The sequence below is a fragment of the Miniopterus natalensis genome, chromosome 2 (genome assembly GCF_054644295.1).
Source record: "Miniopterus natalensis isolate mMinNat1 chromosome 2, mMinNat1.hap1, whole genome shotgun sequence".
NCBI classification, from domain to species: Eukaryota; Metazoa; Chordata; class Mammalia; order Chiroptera; family Miniopteridae; genus Miniopterus; species Miniopterus natalensis.
Genome location: NC_142082.1, coordinates 136,638,700 through 136,661,576, shown reverse-complemented (window position 1 = coordinate 136,661,576; position 22,877 = coordinate 136,638,700). Strand labels below are relative to the sequence as shown.

Genomic DNA, 22,877 nt, shown 5'->3' with positions numbered 1-22,877 from the left:
CAACCCGCAACCCGGGCATGTGCCCTGACCGGGAATCGAACCCTGATCGCCTGGATCCTAGGTCAATGCTCAACTGCCGAGCCATGCCCAGCGGGCCCCCATCATAATTTTCATCACACTTTAAATATCATTTGATTATCTCACTGTCCAGGAGGTCTATGAGCTCTGCTAAGGCAGAAGCCTATATTTATTTTGTTAATAATTCTGTGTTCAATGACTTGTATAGTTCCTGACACAAAGTAACCTCTCTGTGCCTCATTTCCTCATCTGTAAAATGAGAATGAGAGAACCTATCTCACGGTTTGTTGGTTTGTTGTATTTTGTTAATTAGCAACCATTTTAATATAGCTCACAATTTTATGGGTCAAAAATTGGGATAGGGCTCAGCTGGGTGATTTTTCTGTCCCATGTGGTATTCAGCAGGCAGATATGTCGATCTGAAAAGCTTCACTCATATTTCTGAGACCATGATGGGGATGACTGGAATGTTGGGATCAGCTGGAGCTGTCAGCCAGAATGTCAACATGAGGCCTCCCCAGCATGACAGTCTCAGGGTAGTAAGACTTCTTGCATGGCAGCTCAGGCTACCAGAGTGTTCTAAGAAGCATGGGCAGAAGCTGCCAAGCTTCTTTTGACCTAGCTTCAAAAGGCCCAGAACCTCTATAGAATTTTTGAGAACTATATTAATATATGTGAAGTGCTCAGAACAGTGCCTAGCTCATAAGTACTATTATTAATTTCCTTAAAGGGATATAAAGATGAATAAGGATTCCTTTCTCAATTACTCCTATGTGCTTCCTTGTATAATATATACTTATTGCCAAACTCTTAGCCTTCTTATTTCCCCTCAGTCTGACCTTTTCCCTACACACGCTCCCTCCCCCTTTAATGAGATTGACTAGCTTTATCTGAGCTGCAGACTGATATTAAATCATTATTTAATAGCTCAATTATTTTATATTATTATTAATTGGATATCTACACTAATTCCCATTGTATCACTAAAGTCAGTTTATCCTAACTCTCAACTTCAATTCTTATGAACTTGGAAAGTAGGCCACTGTGAGCAGCTGGTCAAGAGATCGCTGCAAGACAACTGTAGACCTAGGTTTCTGTCACCGGCCTTCCGCTGCATTAGAGCGCGCCGGACCCTCCGCCTAAACTCCTCCACCAATAAAGTGCCTCTCTTAGCACCGCAATGGCGGTCTCTTCATCTCTATGATGCTCTTTTCCTGTTTCCTAGCGTTGCATGATGGGAGAAATAGTCTACTTCCCCGGAGCGGCGCGCGGGGAATGGCCTAGTTTAGAACTCCATTTCCCGGCGTGCCTCGGGCTGGTCTCTCGGCGCACGGGCGGAAGGCCGGTTCCGGTTGCATCAGCGTGGGATCCACGGCGGAATGAGACTGTTCGTGAGCGAGGGCGCCCCCGGGACGCTGCCCGTGCTGGCCGCGGCTGGGAGGGCCCAGGGCAGAGCGGAGCTGCTCATCAGCACCGTAGGCCCCGAAGGTAAGTTGCGCTGGTGCTGGGTGGGCGGTGGATGAGAGGGGCGGGGTCGAAACACGCGTGACTCCCAGGCCGCAGTTTCCTACGTCAAACCCAGCCCCTACCGCTCACTCCTGTCAATCTGCCCCATTATCCTCGGTCACCTCATCCCCTCTTCCTTCCCAGTCACATTTTTTATCAATCCCCTCCCGCCCCTCCCGACACACACCAGAGTCACTCGCAGTTTTGTTCCTGGGAAACCCTGCTGTCTCCTAAAATAGACACACACTCACACATAAGTACTTCTTTTGGTTTACCTGTTCTAATTGCCAGCCAACTGTTTGGGTGGCTCTTAAAGAGTTGTGTTGCCAGTCTTCCCAGTTGTGTTAATTTTGTTCTTCTACTGTTATCTCAGGTCATTCTCAGTTACTTTTAATTGTTCCAGCACCGTCCCAATACCACCACCTCCTCTCTGCAATCCCCATCGTTGTTTCCAGCTGGCAGTCGCAGCTGAACACCTGCTGGCCTCCCCAGCTCATTCTGGACCCGCCCCCTTTCAGTGGTCCTATCTTGGAACCACTGGGTTGAGGCTGCCCATCTTCTTCCCTTTTTCCCTAAACAGTGGGAAGTTGTCCTGCTAAGTTGACAAGATATTTCTTTTCTTTTTCCTGTTTTTCACCTGTTTTTCTCTCCTGCATCAGAGTGTGTGGTCCCATTCCTGACCCGGCCGAAGGCCCCTGTCTTGCAGCTGGATAGTGGCAACTACCTCTTCTCCACTAATGCAATCTGCCGGTCAGTATTGGTACTTGATGCAGGGAGGTGGTTAAATCAAACCAGGGCTTATACACAACCACTGTTTCACTGTGGGGTGAGAATGGGCTAGACAAATGGGCCCCCTCAATTCTACCTTCTGTTGCTCTCTCTGGCAGATACTTCTTTCTGTTATCTGGCTGGGAGCAAGATGACCTCACCAACCAGTGGCTGGAATGGGAAGCAACAGAACTGCAGGTGAGACTGAGACATGGGGGATGGCAGGCAGGCCCTTGCTCTGCATGACCATCCTGACGTATGTCCCCCACATTTTAGCCAGCTTTATCTACTGCCCTGTACTATTTAGTGGTCCAAGGCAAGAAGGGGGAAGATGTTCTTGGCCCCGTCCGGAGAGCCCTGGCTCACATTGATCACAGCTTGAGTCGTCGGAGCTGTCCTTTCCTGGCTGGCGTAAGTTAGACCTTGAGGTGGGAATTGGGGAAGGCTGTGTGGTATAAGAATTAAGAAGGAAGACAGTATTCCAAGTGTTCAAACCCCAACACTGCCACTTTCTAGCAGTGTAAATTAAATTCTCTAATTTTCTTTTTCTTTTCTTTTTTTAATGTATCTTTATTGATTCCAGAGAGAAGGGAGAGGGGGAGAGAGAGTTGAAACATTAATGATGAGAGAGTCGTCATTGATCAGCTGCCTCCTGCATGCCCCCAACTGGGGATCGAGCCTTCAACCTGGGCATGTGCCCTGACCAGGAATTGAACTGCGATCTCCTAGATCCTAGGTTGATGCTTAACCACTGAGCCACGCCCGGCCGGGCTATTTTTTTCATCTTTGAAATGGGTAATATTAGTACCCACTTCATTGGGTTGTTGTGAGGATTAAGTGAGATAATTTTAAATGCTGAATATAGTGCTCCACATGTAGTAAGTGCTTAGGAAATGTTAGATATTTTTATTACTATTGGGAAGAAACACCTGTGTACCTTTTTCCTTCCCCAACAAAGGAGACAGAATCCGTAGCTGATGTTGTTTTGTGGGGAGCACTGTATCCATTACTCCAAGATCCAGCCTACCTTCCTGGTGAGCACTGAGCATATCACTTTACTCCCAGCCCCAACAACAGAAGTGTGGTGTTAGGGGTTACAGAATGGGCAATATATTGTATATTGGTATCCACTATGAGGTATAGCTTGACTTGGCAGCTATAGCAGAAAGATAGTAAAGGGAACTGGGGAAGGCAACTGGAGGAACTTCATGAAGAAGGGAAGGAGGTCCACTCATGCCGGCCATTCCTGGTCTTGCTGATTCCCTCTTTTCTCCCATGTCCACAGAAGAGCTGGGTGCCCTGCACAGCTGGTTCCAGACACTGAGTTCTCAGGAGCCATGCCAGAGAGCTGCAGAGACTGTGTTGAAGCAGCAGGGTATTCTGGCCCTCCGGCCCTACCTCCAAAAGCAGCCCCAGCCCAACTTCCTTGAAGGGAGGGCTGTCAGCAATGAGCCTGAGGTTTGGAACAGAACAGAGAGGTTCCCACAGAGCTTCAGTGCCTAAAGGGGTGGGAGGGTGGCTTGGAGAGGAACTTTGAGCATAGCCACTGCCTTTTACTATTTTTGGAGAGAGTTTCTTTACTCTGTGGGCCCTCCTCACCTGGTAAGGGATTCTATCCACTCTTCATAGGAGGAGGAGCTGGCCACCCTATCTGAGGATGAGATCGCCATGGCTGTAACTGCTTGGGAGAAGGGCCTGGGAAGCCTGCCTCCCCTTCGGCCAAAGCAGAACCCAGTGTGAGTAGGCACAGATGAGTGGGGCTTGGTTTCTTAAGTGGAAGTTGTTGATAAAATCAAACCTGCCTGCCAGGTCCCCTTGCTGCTGACTTTTTTAATTTTCCATCCCCTCCTTTTTATTCTCAGATCCCTCTCTCTTTCTCTCTTTTTTTATTTTTTATTGTTGACACTCTCTTTTTTTTTTAAGTTTTATTCTCTCTTGACTTATGATTTGGACATTCCAGTCCCATCTGCCACCCATGTTTCAATTATTCTTTACCTACAGATACCACCTAAACCTTTTTTTCCAGCCCAGATCTCTACTCTGAGCTCAACATATTTGTCAGACTATATCCTGGAATCATCTACCTCCACAGACATTGTAAACTCAGCATGTCCGAAAGCAAACCAGTTAGCTTCCCTGTCAGCTTCTCTCTCTCCTTTATTCACTTTAGCAAATGACCTGCATCTTCCACCTAAAAATTCCAAGCCAGAAATCTTGATATCGTCTACACTCTTTCCTCATCCCCTCCTCCTGTATCATTTATTCCATTACCAAGTCATTGATTCTAACTCCTAAATAGGCCTTCCCCCTCTTTTCACAGCTACTCCCTTAGATCAGTTCTCACCATCTCTTACCTTCTCTTTCCCTGCCACCCTGTACTTCACACTGCCACCAGAATGACCGCTTAAAACTATTATCTCATGTATTATCTTACCCTCTTTTTTTTTTTTTTTTTTTAAATATATCTTTATTGATTTCAGAGAGAGGAAGGGAGAGGGAGAGAGAGAGAGATAGAAACATCAATGATGAGAGAGTCTCTGATCAGCTGCCTCCTGCAGGCCCCAGTCTAGCAACCTGGGCATGTGCCCTGACTGGGAATCTAACCACGATCTCCTGGATCCTAGGTCGATGCTCAACCACTGAGCCAGGCCTGGCCGGGCTCACCTTCCTTTTCTTAATTCTACAGGTGGTTCTTTTGTGTAGTTCGCAAGGCTTTTTAAGATCTGGCCCCTGCCTGAGGCTTCATATTTTGTCACTCTCCTGCTACACTAAGACACAATATCCACACACATACAGCTTTTTCCGTCAAAATGAAATATTTGTAGTTCCAAACTTGTCATTTGATAAAGATCCATTCCTTGCTAGGCCCTATGTGCTGGGTCTACAGAAGGGAACAAAACATACAAGACCCCTGCCTTCATGGAACTTTGAGTCTAGAAAAGTAGATAGGTGTTTTAAAAACGCACCCAAATTTATAATTATAAGTTTTAATAAGTCCTATGAAGGAAAGAACAGGATGTCATGAGAATAAATATCACAAGAGATTAACTTACAGGCCTCTCTAAAAAATTGACATTTGAACTGAGACTTGCAAGATGAGTAGGAGTTAGCCAGGCGGGGCTAAGGCTAGGGAAGGTGTCTCAGGTAGAGGAAGCACCATGTGCATGATGGCCTGAGAAGCAAGAGAGTTTCGCTCTTTTTAAGGAATTGCTAAATTGCTGGAGGCTAGACAGTCAAGGGGCAGATGGGTCAAGACGAGTTTTGAGAGGAACGCAGGCCGACATCATACCGTACTCTCAGTTTGGTGTCTCTTCACATGCTGTTCCTTCTCCCCTGGAATGTCTGTATCCTACCTAAATGGTGTGCACTCATTCCTTGAGAGACTAATTTTTTCATTTCCTTCTCTATGGAACTTGATAGAAAATTAAAGAAGCAGTCACAAGAATAAAGTGGGCCAGAGGTCAATGTTGGAATGCGGCTCTGTAGGAGCAGTGCATGAGGCTTGCTTGCTATTGGCAGGGCGCAATACTCACTACTATAGAGGATTTTGGGGGAGTTTATGGTCCTGTGGGCTCATATGAGGAAAGACTTCAGATATACATGACCCTATGACAGGAGACTAGATCTGTGCCTGGGTATCTGGTGCACTTCTGGTCTCTCTTGACTCTCGTGTCTCCTCCATGGACTGTTCTCTTCCTCCCTTCTTACCAGGTTGCCTGTGGCTGGGGAAAGGAATGTGCTCATCACCAGTGCCCTTCCTTATGTCAACAACGTCCCCCACCTTGGAAACATCATTGGTTGCGTGCTCAGTGCTGATGTCTTTGCCAGGTGGAGCCAACTACTGGGGGAGAGACCTGAGGGAGCAGTGGGTCTCAAGGGTGGAGCCTGGAGGCATCCTGGGGACATGGGGAGGGGCTGAGACGCCCTCACCCCATGATGACCATATTCTTTTCCAGGTACTCCCGCCTTCGCCAATGGAACACCCTCTATCTGTGTGGAACAGATGAGTATGGTACAGCGACAGAGACCAAGGCTATGGAAGAGGGACTCACCCCCCAGGAGATCTGTGACAAGTACCATGTCATCCATGCTGACGTTTACCGCTGGTTTAATATCTCATTTGATATTTTTGGTCGTACCACCACTCAACAGCAGACCAAGTAGGTTTCCTCTAATCAGGCAGAAATGGAGGAGGAAGGCTGGGGCTGGGGGCCGTGAGAATATCTTGCAGACAGAGGAGCCAGGATGGTTGTGTAGGCATTCCCCCTAAACTTAGGATATGAATATTGCCCTGAAATGTATTCCAAGCATTATTAAGGGGATTTGACAGGAGCCTGACCAGGGGCTGAAAAAGCAGCTGAGGGAAGGAAGAGACAGGATGTAGGCTCATGGGACGTATGCCTTTCCCCTACCACCTCCCTTCTCTTCCCTGGCTGCCACCAAGTCTGAGGACATTCCCTCCCACTCCTATGGTGTTTATTGCAAATATTCTCTTTCTTCTTTTGCCTGGTATTCATCCTTATAAAACCTCTACATAGTAGACAGGCTGTCAGCTGATAGTGTTGTGTGGCTTAATAGTTGGACTGATTTAATTTTAATTTTTGGGATATAGCACTGTCTCTTTGGAGATTTTTGTTAATGAAGAATACAAAACAAAGTCTGTGTTTGACAAAGAAATTCTAAAGTGTGGCGGGAAGAGATTGTATGAGGAGTTGGGGAATATGTTTAAGGAGCCTGACGTCATCCAAACTCCCTAAAGATGACTAGATGGCCTTTCCCTTGAGGGGCCTTCTGCCTGGTTTCTTTGGCATTTGGACTAAATGAGTTTGAGTCCTAGGGGAGTAGCAGGAGGGAGGGGTGCACCACTTCCTCTGACTTCTCTGACCTGACCCTCCCCTATCCCTTGCTCACCTCACCAGAATCACCCAGGATATCTTCCAGCGGTTGTGGAACCGAGGTTTTGTGCTGCAAGATGCTGTGGAGCAACTGCGGTGTGAGCGTTGTGCCCGCTTCCTGGCTGACCGCTTTGTGGAGGGCGTGTGTCCCTTCTGTGGCTATGAGGAGGCCCGGGGTGACCAGTGTGACAAATGTGGCAAGCTTATCAATGCCATTGAGCTCAAGGTGAGTGGAAGGTCTCATGGGATCCCAGAAAGAGACAATCTCTATTCTGTTTTTTTTTTTTTAATTTACTGATTTTAGAGAGAGAAGGGAAGGGGGGGAGAGAGAGAAAAATCGATTTGTTTTTCCACTTATTTATGCATTCATCAGTTGATTCTTGTATGTGCTCTGACTAGGGATTGAACCTGCAACCTTGGGGTATCGGGATGATGCTCTAACCAACTGAGTTACCTCGCCAGGGCAACAATCTCTATTAAGAGACTCCCAATCTTGTCCCATTCAGGAATTTTGTTTTAGCATTCAAGACATTTGACCAGTTGTTCTTTCTACTCCATCTCAGCAACTCATCATTCAGTTCATTAGCTAACTACTAAATGAACATTTCCTTCGTACTTAGCTTTGTGCTAGGAAATTGAATTTATATTTCCCTACTTTTGCTCCTGTTTCAGACTACCTGATCTGCACTTTAGTTTTTCTCTCTCTTCTATAAATACTGTCTCCTCTTCTGCTCCATGTTTACTCATTTGTTATTTTATTCATTCATTCAACAACTTTTTTTGCATTCTTATAATAGGGCAGTCATAGTTCATGGTGCTGAGGATGTAGCAGTGAACAAGTCAGACTTATTTAGTGTGGGAGGAGACTAAAGACAAGAATATAATTATAAAATAAACTGCTGGGAAGATGTGATAGTGACTTCTGGGGGAAAATTTAAGGTAGATGATTAGGGAAGGCATCTCAAAGGAGGTAACATCTGAACTGAGGGTTTAACTGAAAAATGAGAAGGAGCAAGCCAGGTGATGAGAGAGGGGCTGAGTGTAGAAGGGTGAGGAAATGCAAAGGCTTAAATGGCAGAATTGAAAAGACCAGTGTAGCTGTTGCACTGTGAATGAGAGGGAGGGTGGATTGAGACGAGGTCAGATTACCAGGACCTAGTAAGCCATTGTGGGAGTTGAATGACTTTTTCCTATTCTCTGAAGTGACAGGACAGAGACATGAAACTCTGAATAACAAATGTTATGCTATGTAGATCTGAGTCTCCAAGTTCACAGAGGGCCCAAGTAGTTGATGAGTTGGCTGGGTGTGAGCATGAAGCTAAGCTAGATGGCACACTTGGGAGCTCATCCCTCTGTGCCTCTCCCCTTTCCTGGACAGGTCCCCATGACCTTCAGTCCTGATCCTGACTATCCCATCTTGGGTCACCCCTTCTCTTGAATTTTCCTTCACAGAAGCCTCAGTGTAAAGTCTGTCGATCATGCCCTGTGGTGAAATCTTCACGGCACCTGTTTCTGGACTTGCCCAAGGTAAGTGGGCCTTTTCCTCAACTTGATCTGCAGGGCCTCTTCTGCCCTCTCTGCCTCAGCCACAAATCTTTATCAAGTTACTCTCAAATGGTTTTAATTTCCATTTTAAAATTATACATTATAAAAATATGTAACAAATGGGCACAAAGTGAAAGGCCCAGGCCTGCTTATTAGAGGTATTTACTACTGCTCATTTTCCTTTGTGTCTGTTCAGAAATATCATATGCATGTGAATGAACTGTATATATATGTCATCCTTACCCTTTAATATCTCAGTGTATGTTTTCTAAAAGACATATTCCTGTATAATAACAGTACAGTTAACCGTTCAAGGAATTTTACATTGATATAGTTGTCTGATCTACCATCCATATTCCAGTTTTGTCAATTAGCCCAATAATATCTTTTATAGCATTTTTCTTGTACAGAAGGTAGCTCAGGATCACGTATTGCATTTAGTTTTTATACCTCTTTAGTTTCCTTTCATCTGAAACAGTTCCCCAGTCATTCTTTATCTTTTATGACATTAATAGTTTCTAAGAATGTAGGCCCTGACTCCATTTTTATTTTAATTTATTTTTTATATATTTTTATTGAGTTCAGAGAGGAAGGGAAAGGGAGACAGAGAAACATCAATGATGAGAGAGAATCATTGATTGGTTGCTTCCTGCACGCTCCCTACTGGGATCGAGCCTGCAACCTGGGCATGTGCCCTGACTGGGAATTTAACTTTGACCTCCTGGTTCATGGGTCGACGCTCAACTACTGAGCCACACAAGCTGTGCCTCACTCTATTTATTTTTAAATTTATCTTTATTGTTGAAAGTGTTACAAATGTCCCCTTTTCCCCTCATTGATCCCCTCCCCCCAGGCCTTCACCACACTGTTGTCTGTGTGCATGGGTTATGTGTATATGCATAGAAGTTCTTAGGGTAATCTCTCTCCACCCACCCACCTACCTCTGCCTTCCCTCTGAGATTCTTCAGTTTGTTCCATGCTTCTATGCCTCTGGATCTGTTTTGTTCATCAGTTTATTTTGTTCATTAGATTCCATATAAGTAAGGTCATGTGATACTTGTCGTTCTCTGACTGGATTTTTTCGCTTAGCATACTACTCTCCAGGTCCTCCCATGCTGTCTCATAGGGTAAGGGATCCTTCTTTTTTACAACTGCATAGTATTCCATGGTATAAATGTCTGAGGAGATGTTTGATATGATTTCAATCTTGAACTTGTGGAGGCTTGTTTTGTGTCCTAACATGTGGTCTTTCTTTGAGAATGTCCCATGGGCACTTGAGGAGAATGCATATTCTGCAGCTTTGGGGTGAAATGTTCTGTAAATGTTAATTAAATCCATCTGATCTAGTGTGTCATTTAGAGTCACTGTTTCCTTGTTGATTTTTTATCTGGAAGATCTATCTAGTAAAGTCAGTGGGGTGTAAAATCCCCTACTATGACTGTATTGCTGTTGATCTGTCCTTTAAAGTCCTCCAGAAGCTTTTTGGGGGTTTTTCCCAGCCTGTGTGAGTCTTTTATTCTGAGGTGGGTCTCTTGTAGACAGCATATATTTGGGTCTTGTTTTCTTATCCATTCAGCTACTATGTCCTTTGATTAGAGTGTTTAATCCATTTATATTTAAGGTTATTATTGATAGGTACTTATCTATTGCCATTTTATTTCTTTATGCCTGTATTTCTCTCCCTTTCTTCCTTTCTTCCTTTCTTCCTTCCTTCCTCCCTTCCTCCCTTCCTCCCTTCCTCCCTTCCTCCCCTTCCTCCCCTTCCTCCCCTTCCTTCCCTCCTCCCCTCCTCCCCTCCTCCCTTCCTCCCTTCTTCCCTTCCTCCCTTCCTCCCTTCCTTCCATTTCAGCTTCTTATTACAGCAGTCTCTTCAACATTTCTTGCAATGCTGGTTTGGTGGTGATAAACTCCTTTAGCCTTTTATTGTCTGGGAAGCTCTTTATTTCACCATATTTTGAATGATAGCCTTGCTGGATAGAGTATTCTTGGATTCAGATCCTTGTTTTGCATTACCTTGAATACTTTATGCCATTCCCTTCTGGCCTATAGAGTTTCTGATGAGAAATCAGCTGATAACCTTAAGGGACCTCCTTTGTAGGTAGCAGATTGCTTTTCTCTTGCTGCCTTTAAGATTCTCTGTCTTGAATTTTTGACATTTTAATTATGATGTGTCTGGGCATGGGCCTCTTTGGGTTCTTCTTGCTTGGAACTCTCTGTGCCTCCTGAACTTGTGTGACTTTTTCCTTCACCAGGTTAGGGAAATTTTCTGCCATTATTTTTGAAACAGGTTCTCTAACCCTTGCTTACTTTCTACATCTTCTGGCATTCCTATGATGCAAATATTGTTACATTCATGTGGTCCCACAGCTCCCATAAACTGTCCTCCTGTTTTTTTAATAGTTTTTTCTTTTTGGTTCTCTGATTAAGTTTTTCTACCCTGTCTTCTAATTTGCTGATCTGATCCTCAGCTTCCCCTAATCTGCTGTTCATTCCTTTCAATCCTTTTTATTTCTACTATGTCATTCTTAATTTCCTTCATAGTTTCCATTTCTTGTCTCATGCTGTTGAGCATCCTTATGATCAGTATTATGAACTCTATATCTGATAGATTGCTTATCTCCATTTTATTTAGCTCTTCTTCTGGAGAATTCTTTTGTTCTTCCATTTGGGCCTTGTTTTTTTGGCTGCCTGTTTCGATTTGTTTCTATGTATTAGGTAGATCTGCTAGGACTCCCAGTCTTTTGGATGGTCTCTGGTGCAGGCCAGTGTCAGACCCTGTTTGTGACTGGCCGTGAGTACCCTGTTTGAAGTTTTGCGCCCTCCACAGCTTGTGGTTCCCTCTGCTGGGGCTGGGTGTGTTTGGACAGGACCAAGAGGCCCACCAAGGTCTGCTTTTCCAAGCTCTGGGTCCAGAAGCAAATCAGGCACAGACTCAAAGTACCCAGAGGCTGTTGCTCAGTCTCGTAGTGAGCCTCAGGCTGTAGAAACTTCACAGGGTGGGGCAGCTGTTTCCCCACTCCGGTAAAAGCTGCTTGGAAGTTAAATGTCTGCCTGAGAAAGATGTCCTCTGCAGTATGGGGGAATGAAGCAGCACAGGAAGCCAGAGGGGTGTCCTCTGGGCTCTGTCTATAGAGCCCTCAATCCTAGATTCTCCTCACACAGCTCTAGTCTACTCTGCCCTCCTTCCTCGGGAGCCAGAGGTGAGTGGCTGCACATGAAAATGTGTGTTGGCCCTTTAAGAGGGTGCCTGCATTTCCAGCCATCCTCCCAAGGCAGACAGAAACCTTGCTGCTTTTCACAGCCAGATGTTGTATGGGCACCTTTCTCAGTTCTGGTGCTCTGGGCTAGGAAGCCCAGCTTGGGGTTTAGATCCCAGAATTCTCAGTGGGAAACCCCCACAGCTGAGATATCCTTCTGGACCTTCAGCTGCTGCCTGTGGGAGCCTAGCCAGCACTTCCTACCACTTCCTACCAGTCACTCTGCGGTCCCCACTTTTCATCATTGGTTATAAGGGTGCTCTCCAACTCGTCTTCAGTTGCAGTTGGTTACTCAGGATGTTTTTTCTATATTTTAGTTGTAATTCCAATTTGATCCTGGGAGAATGTCAGTGCAGCTTCTACTCAATCCTCCACCATCTTCGAGTCTTTTTTTTTTTTTTTTAAATATATCTTTATTGATTTCAGAGAGAGGAGAGGAGAGGGAGAGAGAGAGAGAGAAACATCAATGATGAGAGAGTCATTGATCAGCTGCCTCCTGCACACCCCTGACTCGGGATCGAGCCCGCAAGCTGGGCATGTGCCCTGAGCAGGAATCGAACCCGATCGCCTGGATCCTAGGTTGACGCTCCGCTGCTGAGCCACGCCCGGCTGGGCATCTTAGTCTTTTAATTTTAACATATTATATTGCCAGACTACTTCAGAAAGGTTGTACATATTTATCCTTATGCAAAACCGTGTATGAGGCTTTTCTAAATGAGCCCTCTGTCTCTGCCTTCTCAGCTGGAAGACCGACTCGAAGAGTGGTTGGGGAAGACATTGCCTGGCAGTGACTGGACACCTAATGCCCGGTTCATCATTCGTTCTTGGCTTCGGGACGGCCTCAAGCCACGCTGCATAACCCGAGACCTCAAATGGGGAACCCCTGTACCCTTAGAAGGTTTTGAGGACAAAGTAAGAATCCCATACTTTACTTACATCTTGGGATTGAGACCCTGGGCTAGTAGAATACACTGTTGACTATGTCTTGTTTCAGTCTGAGACTTTGGGTTGGTGTGGTTTTCCCCATTTTTTTCTAAATTGAATTTATTGGGGTTACATAGGTCAATAAAATTATATAGGTTTTAAGTGTATTCCCAATGTTTTTTTATCTTATCATGTCTCTCTTTCCTTGACCCTCCAGGTATTCTATGTTTGGTTTGATGCCACTTTTGGATACCTGTCCATCACAGCCAACTACACAGACCAATGGGAGAGGTGGTGGAAGAACCCAGAGCAAGTAAGCAGTTCTTGGTTAGCCTGTCTTTGGGGAGGATGCCTGCATGTGTGTGTGTGGAGGGGGTTAGGGTTGGGTATTTGCTGTTTCTTAAATCTTTGAAGAAGGTCTCAGGAGCTCTGTCTTCCCACTATATTCTGTAGGTGAGCCTCTATCAGTTCATGGCCAAAGACAATGTTCCCTTCCACGGCTTAGTCTTTCCTTGTTCAGCCCTAGGAGCTGAGGACAACTACACCTTGGTCAGCCATCTCATTGCTACAGGTACACTAGAAGACTGGACTAGGAATATTCCTAGGGAATGCAATCTGAAGCAATACTTGGAAGATTTTGGAAAGGTGCTAGGTCTTGATTTAGGAGTTGAGATGAGATAGGAAATAATTTGAACATGAGAACTCAACTCAGAAGGAAACAAGAACCTGAAGAAAGCAAGAGTCCAAAGCTAAAACTTTGTAATGGGTAGAAGCAAAGCTGGGAAAGGCCAGAGTTGGGGGACAGGATCTCCCAAGTTCTCTGCAGGCTAGCTACTCAAGGGGAAGTGTTGCTGGACTCCCATAGTTGCGTTCAAAGGAGAAGAAAGGAGAGTTAGTCGATCAGAGAGGGAATGATGTGATTTGAGCAGATGGTTCTCATTCATTCTCTTTCTCTGTCCAGAGTATTTGAATTATGAGGATGGGAAATTTTCTAAGAGCCGGGGTGTGGGAGTGTTTGGAGACATGGCCCAAGACACAGGGATCCCTGCTGACATCTGGCGCTTCTATCTGCTATACATTCGGCCTGAGGGCCAGGACAGTGCCTTCTCCTGGACAGATATGCTACTGAAGAATAATTCTGAGCTGCTTAACAACCTGGGCAACTTCATCAATAGGTGGGACTTGGTGAGGGATCAGTCAGCAGATGAGCTGGGGTTGTGCTAATTCTGCTCCATGAAGTGGGAGAGATGGGAATGCAGAGATGCCTAGTGAATGGGCAGGAGGCTGGGATGGATGGGGAGGACAACGTGGAAATTAGATTTCTGTCAATTGGGACTTGCTCCTAGAACATAGTAGGCTATGTATGCTTAGGGGAAGTTGGTTGTAGAGATATGATTTAGCAAAATTGGTCACAAAGTTTTGCAAATTGTTTTCTTATTAATGTTCTTTATAAAATTGGAAACGTATTCTCACAAAAAAAGTTCACTTGCAGACAATTGAAAAGTTTGACTGAAGAAAGGGTTTATTTTAGTATAGGGGTAGGAGACTTCTGCTGTACTCTTTGGAGTTTTTGTCACTTTAGCTCACATTTCATTTCTGGTCCCTGCGTTAGCTATTCTGCGATCTAAAGAAATATCCTCCATGGTTACCTACCCTTTCAGGTTTGGTCATTAACCACACTTAACATTGTCCCTACTAGAGTATTTGATAGCAATTTACATATATTTCAGCTTGATTATTCTGAGTGATTTTTAAAAAAAATAAAGCGAACAGTTACTTTGTCAGGTTTCTTTAAACAAGGGATAATGTATTTGAAATGTCTGTTATGTGCAGTCATATTCTTAGGGGAGAGAATAAGGAATTACTTTGTTAAGCTTTGCCTTCCAACTTGAGGGATCCAGGAAGTACCAGTTCTGAAAGAATGTAGAGTTATAAAAATTGGGTCAAATTTTTATAAGGAGACGGGGAAATGACTCCTTTTCTCTCCCCTCTCCCTTCCCTACTCCTATCAAGAGCTGGGATGTTTGTGTCTAAGTTTTTTGGGGGTTATGTGCCAGAGATGGTGCTTACCTCTGATGATCAGCGCCTGCTAGCCCATGTCACCCTGGAGCTCCAGCACTATCACCAGCTGCTAGAGAAGGTTCGGTAAGTAACCTACACCCTTCTCATCTCAGTGGTCTGCTGGCGTGTTGAGAGGCCCATACTGGTCCCTCTAGGACCTTACACCTTTGCCTGCCTCCCCCTTCCCAGTATCCGGGACGCCTTACGCAGTATCCTCACCATCTCTCGTCATGGCAACCAATACATTCAGGTGAATGAACCCTGGAAGCGGATTAAAGGCAGCGAGGCTGACAGGTAAGGTGGTAGGGTTGGCTACAGAGATAAAGTGTCTGGCAGTCTGTGTCCTCTTAGAGGTCCTGACTAATATCTCTTTTTACCTAGGCAGCGGGCAGGGACTGTGACAGGCTTGGCAGTGAATATAGCTGCTTTGCTGTCCATCATGCTCCAGCCTTACATGCCCACGGTTAGCTCTACCATTGCGGCCCAGCTGCAGCTCCCATCTCCAGCCTGCAGTATCCTGCCCACAGACTTCCTGTGTACCTTACCAACAGGACACCAGATTGGCACAGTAGGTCTCTGAGGATTGGAAAAGCCAGTCTCTCTCAAAATTCCTACACTTGCCATGCAGCCTTTGGGGAGGATCACAAGAGAACTTACTTTGGGCATGGGACCCTCACAGCTATTCTCTGAAACCCTTCTGTACTCCTCCCCACTCTGCACTTAGGCTTTTTTCTGATATAGTCCTTGGTATTGGCTCACAAGCCCAGTATTATCTGTAGCCCATATTTTCTCATCGTCCTTCATGCCAGAACCCAGTACCTGGTACATGAAACTGTTATACAGTAGATGTTTGAAGTAACACCATGGTCACCTGGTCTCCATAATGCTGAGAGGCAGTCAGCTGTGACAATACAGGGTAGTAAGTTCACCTCTAAACTTTTGCATCAATCTAGCATCATTAGTTTAGTCTTGGACCCTATTAATACTTTGGGTTTTCATAATGACTGCCAGGGCTTTTTCTGGATTCTTTACTGGAATCAGCAGGCATTTGCTTAGTGATACACTCACATTTCTTCTAAAGCATTTTGAATCCCTGAATGTCAGTGCCTGGGGTTGGAGAGGCCCTCTGTATAGGCTGGTAGAGTTTATACCTAATCAGTGAATGACTCAAATTTTTTTTTTATAGGTCAGTCCCTTGTTCCAAAAATTGGAAAATGAACAGATGGAAAGTTTGAGGCAGCGCTTCAGTGGGGGCCAGGTGAGAAAGCTAAACTGTGCTCTCACCCAGCAACAGCCACAGTGCCATCTCCTTAGTGTCCCCAAGTAGTCCTCACTCATCACTTTTTCCATCTTTTGGCCCTGCTACTTCCTCACTTAAAGTTTTTCTTTCCTGTCTTAGCTAGAAGAGTCCTTCGCATTAAAGGTAATTACTTTCCCCAAGATGTTATATAAAACTTGAGGTCTGGATATTTATGTAGCAGGTGATAACTCTGTTGTTGTTCTCCAGGCAAAAGTGTCCCCCAAGCCAGCAGTTGTAGAGACTGTGGCAACAGCTGGACCACAACAGATTCAAATGCTGATGGATGAAGTGACAAAACAGGTATGAAGCTTGAGCCCTGTGTAGGAGACTAGAAAACTTGAATCCTACATAGGTCCTTTCTGGCCTCACTGTTGTTATTCCCCCACCTCCTCCCCATTCTCTTAGGGCAACATTGTCCGAGAACTGAAAGCACAAAAGGCAGACAAGAAGCAGGTTGCTGCAGAGGTGGCTAAACTCTTGGATCTGAAGAAGCAGTTGGCTCTAGCTGAAGGGAAACCTCTTGAAACCCCTAAAGGCAAGAAGAAAAAGTGAAAGTGAGAACTCGGCTCATAGAGAGTCACTTTAATGGATATGGACAGAAATAAATAAATATGCAATCTCTATATACATGCTGAGACCCTTTCTTGTTGTCTACCCCAAGCTTTCCCCCATACTTTAAGTATGGGGTTGACGGTCACATCATTGACACTGGTAAGAAAGTGGTTAGTAGCCACTTCTGGGAAAAGATGGTACTGGCCCGAGAGGGAAGTGATGGTCCCAAGTGTTCATGCTTGGTGCAGATTGACCATTCGGTCAATTAGAGCTCGGCGAGTGACCTCCACTTCTCTGGTCAGACGCTCGATTTCCTGCTTGAGCCGTTCATTCTCTTCAGCGAGCTGTGCCACTTTCCTTTCATTCTCTTGTTCTTTATCCTTCACGCGTTGCTTTCCAGCCCGGGCTAAGGACTGACCACTCCATTTCCGTTTCCTGGGTATTCCTTGGTTTTCCTCTTCTTCGCCCTGAGCCAGGGAGCTCTGACTGGAATCTGGAGAGCGAGGGCTCTGGGAGGTGCTTGTGACCTCTGCTGGCCCTGGTTCCTCAGTCAGCCAAGCCAGAGAGGCAGGGTCAAGAGTGGTGAAGGTTTTTGATTCTTCCTTCAAGGGAATGAGCAAAGGCAGATGTTACTAGTTGAGAAGGAAAGATCAGCATCCCCCCTAGCTTTATGTGTAGCATTCTCACCTCCTCATTTCCAGGGGCTGAGATATAGGCACCCCCATTTTCATCTGAGGACAACACCTCCTGCAGGTCCTCATACCAGGCTTCCAGTTCCCAGTTGGACAGTGTCCCGAAGGAGAAAGGCAAAGACTCAGCTGCCATCGCTGCAGCTCGATCAGGCTCTGGAAAAGGACATACTTGGGATAGTGTGGTGGGGGGAGATGGGGGGTAAAACAAGCACCACAAAGCAGTCAAACAGTCTAAATCAGTTTGGCAAACTGACTTGCTGCCTGTTTTTGCAGTAAAGTTTTATTGGAATATGGCCACATCTATTGATTTACATATTTTTTAGGACTGCTTTTATGCTACAACAGCAGAGGTGAATGATAGTGACAAATGGTGTGGCCCAAGATATCTAAGATATTTACTATCTGGCCCTTTAAAATTTACCAACCCCTGCTCTATATTATTCCCTCCTTGCTTTTGCCCAGCACTTGAAGCAGTAAATGCCTGGATATACATTCTTATGGGATCCTAGTAAAAGTAACCTGCCCTGAGGAACTCCATTGGCAGTTTCCAGGGGCAGTTACCACACCATTTGTGCTCCTTACCCTATGTGGGGAGTTCTATGAGTTAGTCTAACCTTGATGGGGATTGAGGTGTGGTAAGACAAACCAATTATCTTTGTTGGGGCTGACTGCTTATTCAGAACCAGCTTTCAATTAAGACATGCTCTAAGAATAGTAACTTGGTCGCCTTGTTAGGGGCAGGCCAGGTGGATGGAGGTGGTCTGACAGCAAAAGTCTGCTCAAATGCAAACCCTCCCCTCATATCTTCTTTAGGTGTTTTCATAACTTCTTAGGGTCCCAAAAAAGGAAGCCTAAACAGCATCTCTTGAGAGTTGGTTTTGGGAAAGGGTTGGTTAAGTTTACCTGCTTTCAGGTGTGGTGATGTATGAAGATACACTTCCTTCTGGAACACTGTGGGGATCAAAGATAAATGTTAGCCATTTTTGGAAGACGGAGAGGCTGGTTTTTCTATCTCCAGCCTCCTACTGATCCTTTTTCTTTTCAAAAAAAATTGTGTTTTTTTTTTAATCCTCACCCAAGGGTATTTTTTCCCATTGCTTTTCAGAGAGTGGAAGGAAAGGGGAGAAAGAGAGACAGAGACGTTGATTGGTTGCCTCCAGCACGCACACTCCCACAGAGGTATGAGTCCTTGGAACCCAGGACCCAGGCTGACGCTCTAACCATTGAACCAAACTGGCTAGGGCCTACTGATCCTTTCTTCCTCTCTTATAGAGTATGGATAGTTAACAGTCCCTGAGCCATTTCCAAGGACAGAAGAGAGCCTAATTTCATTTATTTTTAGTTGCTGACATTTGTAGTCCTGATTACATAATAGGAAAGCCCTGGCCATCTCAGCTCTCTCTAAATTCAAGGCAGGCCTCAAACCTGTCAGGTTAAGGAATGCACTGCAGGGAAGGGAAAAAATCAAGTGACATTTTCCTAATTCAATTCCCACACTGACATCCTCCAATATACATTCCCAGTATGGACCTCCAAGTGTGTTATCTAACTGCTTACTTGCCATCTTCTTTTGGATGTTTAATAGGCATCTCAGACTTAATATGTCCAAATTAAACTCCTGCTAATCTTCCCCTAGTTTTCTCTATCTTGGTAAATGGCAAATCTAGTTGCTTAAGCCAAAAACCTTGTTATCTTTGTTGATTTCTCTCCTCTTACACCCCACAATCCAATTCAAACCACCAGCAAAGTTTCTATTATTTATTTTTTAATCCTCACCCAAGGGTATTTTTTCCATGCTTTTCAGAGAGTGAAAGGGAGAGAGAGAAACATCAACGTGAGACACATCAACTGGTTGCCTCCTGGCACATGTCCCAACTGCACGTACTCTGACTGGGGCCAGGGATCAAGCCTGCAACTGAGGTACATGCCCTTGACCAGAATCAAACCCAAGACCCTTTGATCTGTGGACTGATGCTCTAACTACTGAAGAAAACCAGCTAGGGCCAGAAAAATTTCTTAACTAATTCTTCAGAAACCCAGAAACTAAATACTTCTCACCAATTCCATTGTTACTATCAAGTTACTCTCTATCTTGGATGACTGCAGAAGGTCTCCCAGTTTCTTCTGCCACCCCTCCCTGAGTCTATTCACAACACAGCAGCCAAAGTGGACCTTTTAAAACTTGTCAGGTCATGTCACTCCTCTGTTCAAAACCATCCAATGACTTGCAATTTCACGCACATTAAAGTCTAACATCCCTTAAAATGGCTTAGAAGGCCCCACACAGTCTGCTCCTTCTCTGCCCTGGATTTCTCACTGACCACTCTCCCTCTTGTTCACTCTAGTCCAGCCAACTTGCTTTCTGTTCCCTAAAGATAGTATGCATGCCTCCACCTTAGGACCTCTGTTCTTACTGTTCCTTCTGAAAGCTCTTCTCTCCACATACCTGCATGGCTTACTGCCTTACCAGTTTTAAGTCTTTCATTTAATGGCCATTTCAGTGAGGGAATCCTTGATCACCCAGTGTAAAACTGTAACTCCCACCCAAGCATTCTCTACTCTTCCATTCACTAGTTTTCTATATGGCACTTGTTTACTGTATGCCTCTTCTCACTGAACTGGAAGCTCTGGAGGGCAGATTTTTTTTCTCTTATTCATGGATGTATCCTGGGCCCCAAACTGCACATAGTAGGTGCTTGTTAGGTATTTGTTAGGAATGAATGGATAAATTCTCCCCAATCTCTCTTATAGGGAAGGGAGGATGAAGCCCAAAGGCGGAGCAGCAGCTGCCTATCTCTGGGGACTGTAGATGCAATATCGCCCAGAGTGTTTCTCTGCAGGACTGTCCTCCCGGGGGAACCCTCCTTGCCTTCCAGTGCCTGGAACATGGCTTTCATCAGCAGTGGAGCCCCAGGCCAGAGGGCTGTAGAGCCAAACAGGGGACTGGCCTGACGCAATGGTTACACACATATTAGTTGGAGACAGGACAGGGGGAAAGAGGCAGGGACTAACCTTAGGAGAAAGACAATACACTGGAGAGAGCCCAAATGACTTCCCACACTTTAGAGATCCAGGATGCTCTCTTGTACTGGAGGGCCAGGGACCTCTGGGGGAAAGTTAAAAAATACACACCTCTCCCTGTCCACCGGCATCCCTCTTCCCAAAGACTGTCAGTTTCCTGAAGGTTCTGTCCACTGCTAGGGTGCGGAATGGCTGTCCTGTGTAGGGTTCAGGAGCCCCAGCTACCAACGTGGCCATACTGGCACTGAGACGCTGCCTCCCATACAGGATTGGGGGTGGGGCCGCTCGTGGCAAAGCCGAGGCAGCGGCCTAAGCTATGGTCCAACAGGCTTCGCTGCGAGGGGGTGTGTCTTGCTGCTCCACCTCCCATCAGTCAGGCCTAACGCGGAGGCCTGAGGTCAGCAACTGGGGAGAACAGAATAAATCTCCCGAGAGCAGCGGGGCCCCTCCGCTCGGGGCAGGGGTGGGGTGACATTCGAAGGAAGCAGGGTCTGTTTCACTTCTCCCGAATAAAGGATTCTCTCCATCTCTCCGGACCGTCACGAACTTCATTATGGAGGGGGTGGTGCCACATTCTAAAAAAGGTATGCCCCGACTTTTGAGGGGACGACGTTGCAAAGATGGAAAAGTAAAAGGTAGATGGGTGATCAGTACTCACCTCTCTCCTCAGATTCCGGCTCAGATTTTGGCTCCTTCGCTGCCACCCGCTCATCTTCAACATGATACGTATTGTGTCTTCGACTCAAGTCTCTGACCTCAGTGTCCAGACGCAGTGATCTTTTTAACAGGACCTAAGGAGGCTTTCGGGGCGGATCCAGAAGCCTACCAATCAGAAAGCGGCACGCCAGTTTTGGCCCCGCCTCACCCCTTACATCCGCCACTCAGAAGCTCCGCGGCACCGCCCCCAATCGCTCTCTGGGGTCGACGTCTAGTTGGACCCGGAAGTGGCTTTGGGTCACGAGGCTCCACGAAGGAGGTGAGTGAGTCATGCGCGCGCGCGGAGGGGGAGAGCTGAAGGGGGGAGGGGAAGGAAGGGGGGCGGGGATGATGCAATGTTTGGCAACCAATGTCTGCGCGCGCACGCGCAGGGGACTACGAGGGTGGTGGGAGGTGCGGGGGGGTAGTGGGAGAGGAGAGAGGGCGGGGCGCCAGTTCCTAGCACCCAACGGCCCCAACGGCTATCAACTGTGGCTGCCCCTAGGCTGACGAGAGAAACCTCACTGTAACTTGTCTTCCTCAGGAGCTTTTGGTCTGCCCACCTGGCATTAGCCCCCGTTTTACCTTCTTCATAAAGGGCTCCCATTTTCTTTTCCTTGACCCCCTCCGAGCCAATAATGGGCACAAAGCCTTTTAAACCTCCCTCCTTTGAAAGTTTGCATCCGTCCGCCGAGATTGTCTGCATCTCCAGTCTTCTTAAAGGGGTTTGATCTTTTAGCCCCTAACTACCCAAAAAGGGGCCGAGGTACTTGAATCCCCTTGGTAGTCATTTTCAGCTCCTTTCAGAAGAGCACCCTTAACTTTTATCTTGGTAAAGTTTCTAATGAGTCCTCAGCATGCCAGAATTAGTGCTCTTTCCCCGGTGGGCCGGATTCCGTTTCCCCACTCATCTCCCCTCATGGTGCTCTGGTGCCCTTCATCAAAGACCAAGACCCGCCCTTTTCATTGTACCAGACAGTCCTGTGACTCCCTGATGTGAGGATCTGGGCACAGGCCTCCTGCCTCCTAGGTGTTTGGGCTACAGTAGAGCCTTGTTGCCTGGGATATTACATGCACTTGAGCGCATGACTGCCTTGGACTAGGTTGTCAGGAGAGGTCAGATTTAGCTTCAGCTGCTCCTCACTTGCCCAGGGATCCCAGTCCAGCGACCTAATCTCTCTGTGCCTCACCGTTCTTGTTTGAAAATAAAGAGTTGTGAAGGTAAAATGAGAGAATTATGAACTTGAAGGCAGCTTGAACGAAAGTGAAAGGCACCATGCAAAATGCGAAGTATTTTTCTTGTGCCATTAGGTAGAAAACAGAGGCCATGTGATGGCCTATTGTACATCCTGTCACATTTTCACGGGGATAGCCAGTTTGTCTAAGAAACTGTCAGAAGGCCGGTGTGATCTGACAGTGACAGGTCCTTGGCCAGGCCTTCTCTGTTGCTCCAGTCCTCCATTTATTTCCCCTCTGTAAGTGGGGCTGGAGTGGGTTGGACCAGATGCCCTCTCCTGATTCAAAGACTGACCAGATTGTCAGTGACAGGCAGAGGTCATGTGACTTGACAGGCCGAGGTCGTGTTGTGACACGCTGACCTGGGGAGGTGGGTCAAGTCCTACCCAGCAGACTACTCTGGAAG

The 22,877-nt window shown here is 46.2% G+C and overlaps 3 protein-coding genes across 5 annotated transcripts; 1 reads left to right on the top strand and 2 right to left on the bottom strand.

Annotated features, from left to right (window-relative positions):
- The first annotated feature begins 1,397 nt into the window (after positions 1–1,397).
- On the top strand, positions 1,398–16,899 carry MARS1 (methionyl-tRNA synthetase 1). Of its 3 annotated transcripts, XM_016224526.2 has the most exons (21): positions 1,398–1,506; positions 2,184–2,274; positions 2,412–2,490; positions 2,569–2,703; positions 3,251–3,326; positions 3,578–3,750; positions 3,922–4,028; positions 6,004–6,120; positions 6,249–6,452; positions 7,212–7,413; positions 8,640–8,714; positions 12,731–12,901; positions 13,131–13,226; positions 13,367–13,484; positions 13,875–14,088; positions 14,927–15,058; positions 15,164–15,268; positions 15,356–15,542; positions 16,161–16,232; positions 16,482–16,574; positions 16,680–16,899. In XM_016224526.2, exons 1-21 carry the CDS (start codon positions 1,398–1,400, stop codon positions 16,824–16,826), a joined length of 2,703 nt encoding a protein of 900 aa, XP_016080012.2. In that variant the 3' UTR covers positions 16,827–16,899. The 3 variants fall into 3 exon arrangements, 2 of the variants coding, with proteins under 2 accessions (XP_016080012.2, XP_087670710.1); XR_015714055.1 differs by lacking the exon at positions 16,680–16,899 and having other exon boundaries at positions 16,161–16,397; positions 16,482–16,558; XM_087814584.1 differs by lacking the exon at positions 1,398–1,506 and having other exon boundaries at positions 2,186–2,274; positions 2,600–2,703.
- DDIT3 (DNA damage inducible transcript 3) lies at positions 16,611–17,663 on the bottom strand. The gene is made up of 2 exons (XM_087814585.1): positions 17,514–17,663; positions 16,611–17,428 (listed from the first exon to the last, which is right to left on the bottom strand). The coding sequence occupies exons 1-2, from the start codon at positions 17,649–17,651 to the stop codon at positions 17,060–17,062; spliced, it is 507 nt and encodes a 168-aa protein (XP_087670711.1). The 5' UTR covers positions 17,652–17,663; the 3' UTR covers positions 16,611–17,059.
- On the bottom strand, positions 17,632–21,280 carry LOC107546204 (DDIT3 upstream open reading frame protein). The gene is made up of 3 exons (XM_016224528.2): positions 21,198–21,280; positions 18,422–18,469; positions 17,632–17,671 (listed from the first exon to the last, which is right to left on the bottom strand). The coding sequence occupies exons 1-2, from the start codon at positions 21,258–21,260 to the stop codon at positions 18,428–18,430; spliced, it is 105 nt and encodes a 34-aa protein (XP_016080014.2). The 5' UTR covers positions 21,261–21,280; the 3' UTR covers positions 17,632–17,671; positions 18,422–18,427.
- Positions 21,281–22,877: the final 1,597 nt, after the last annotated feature.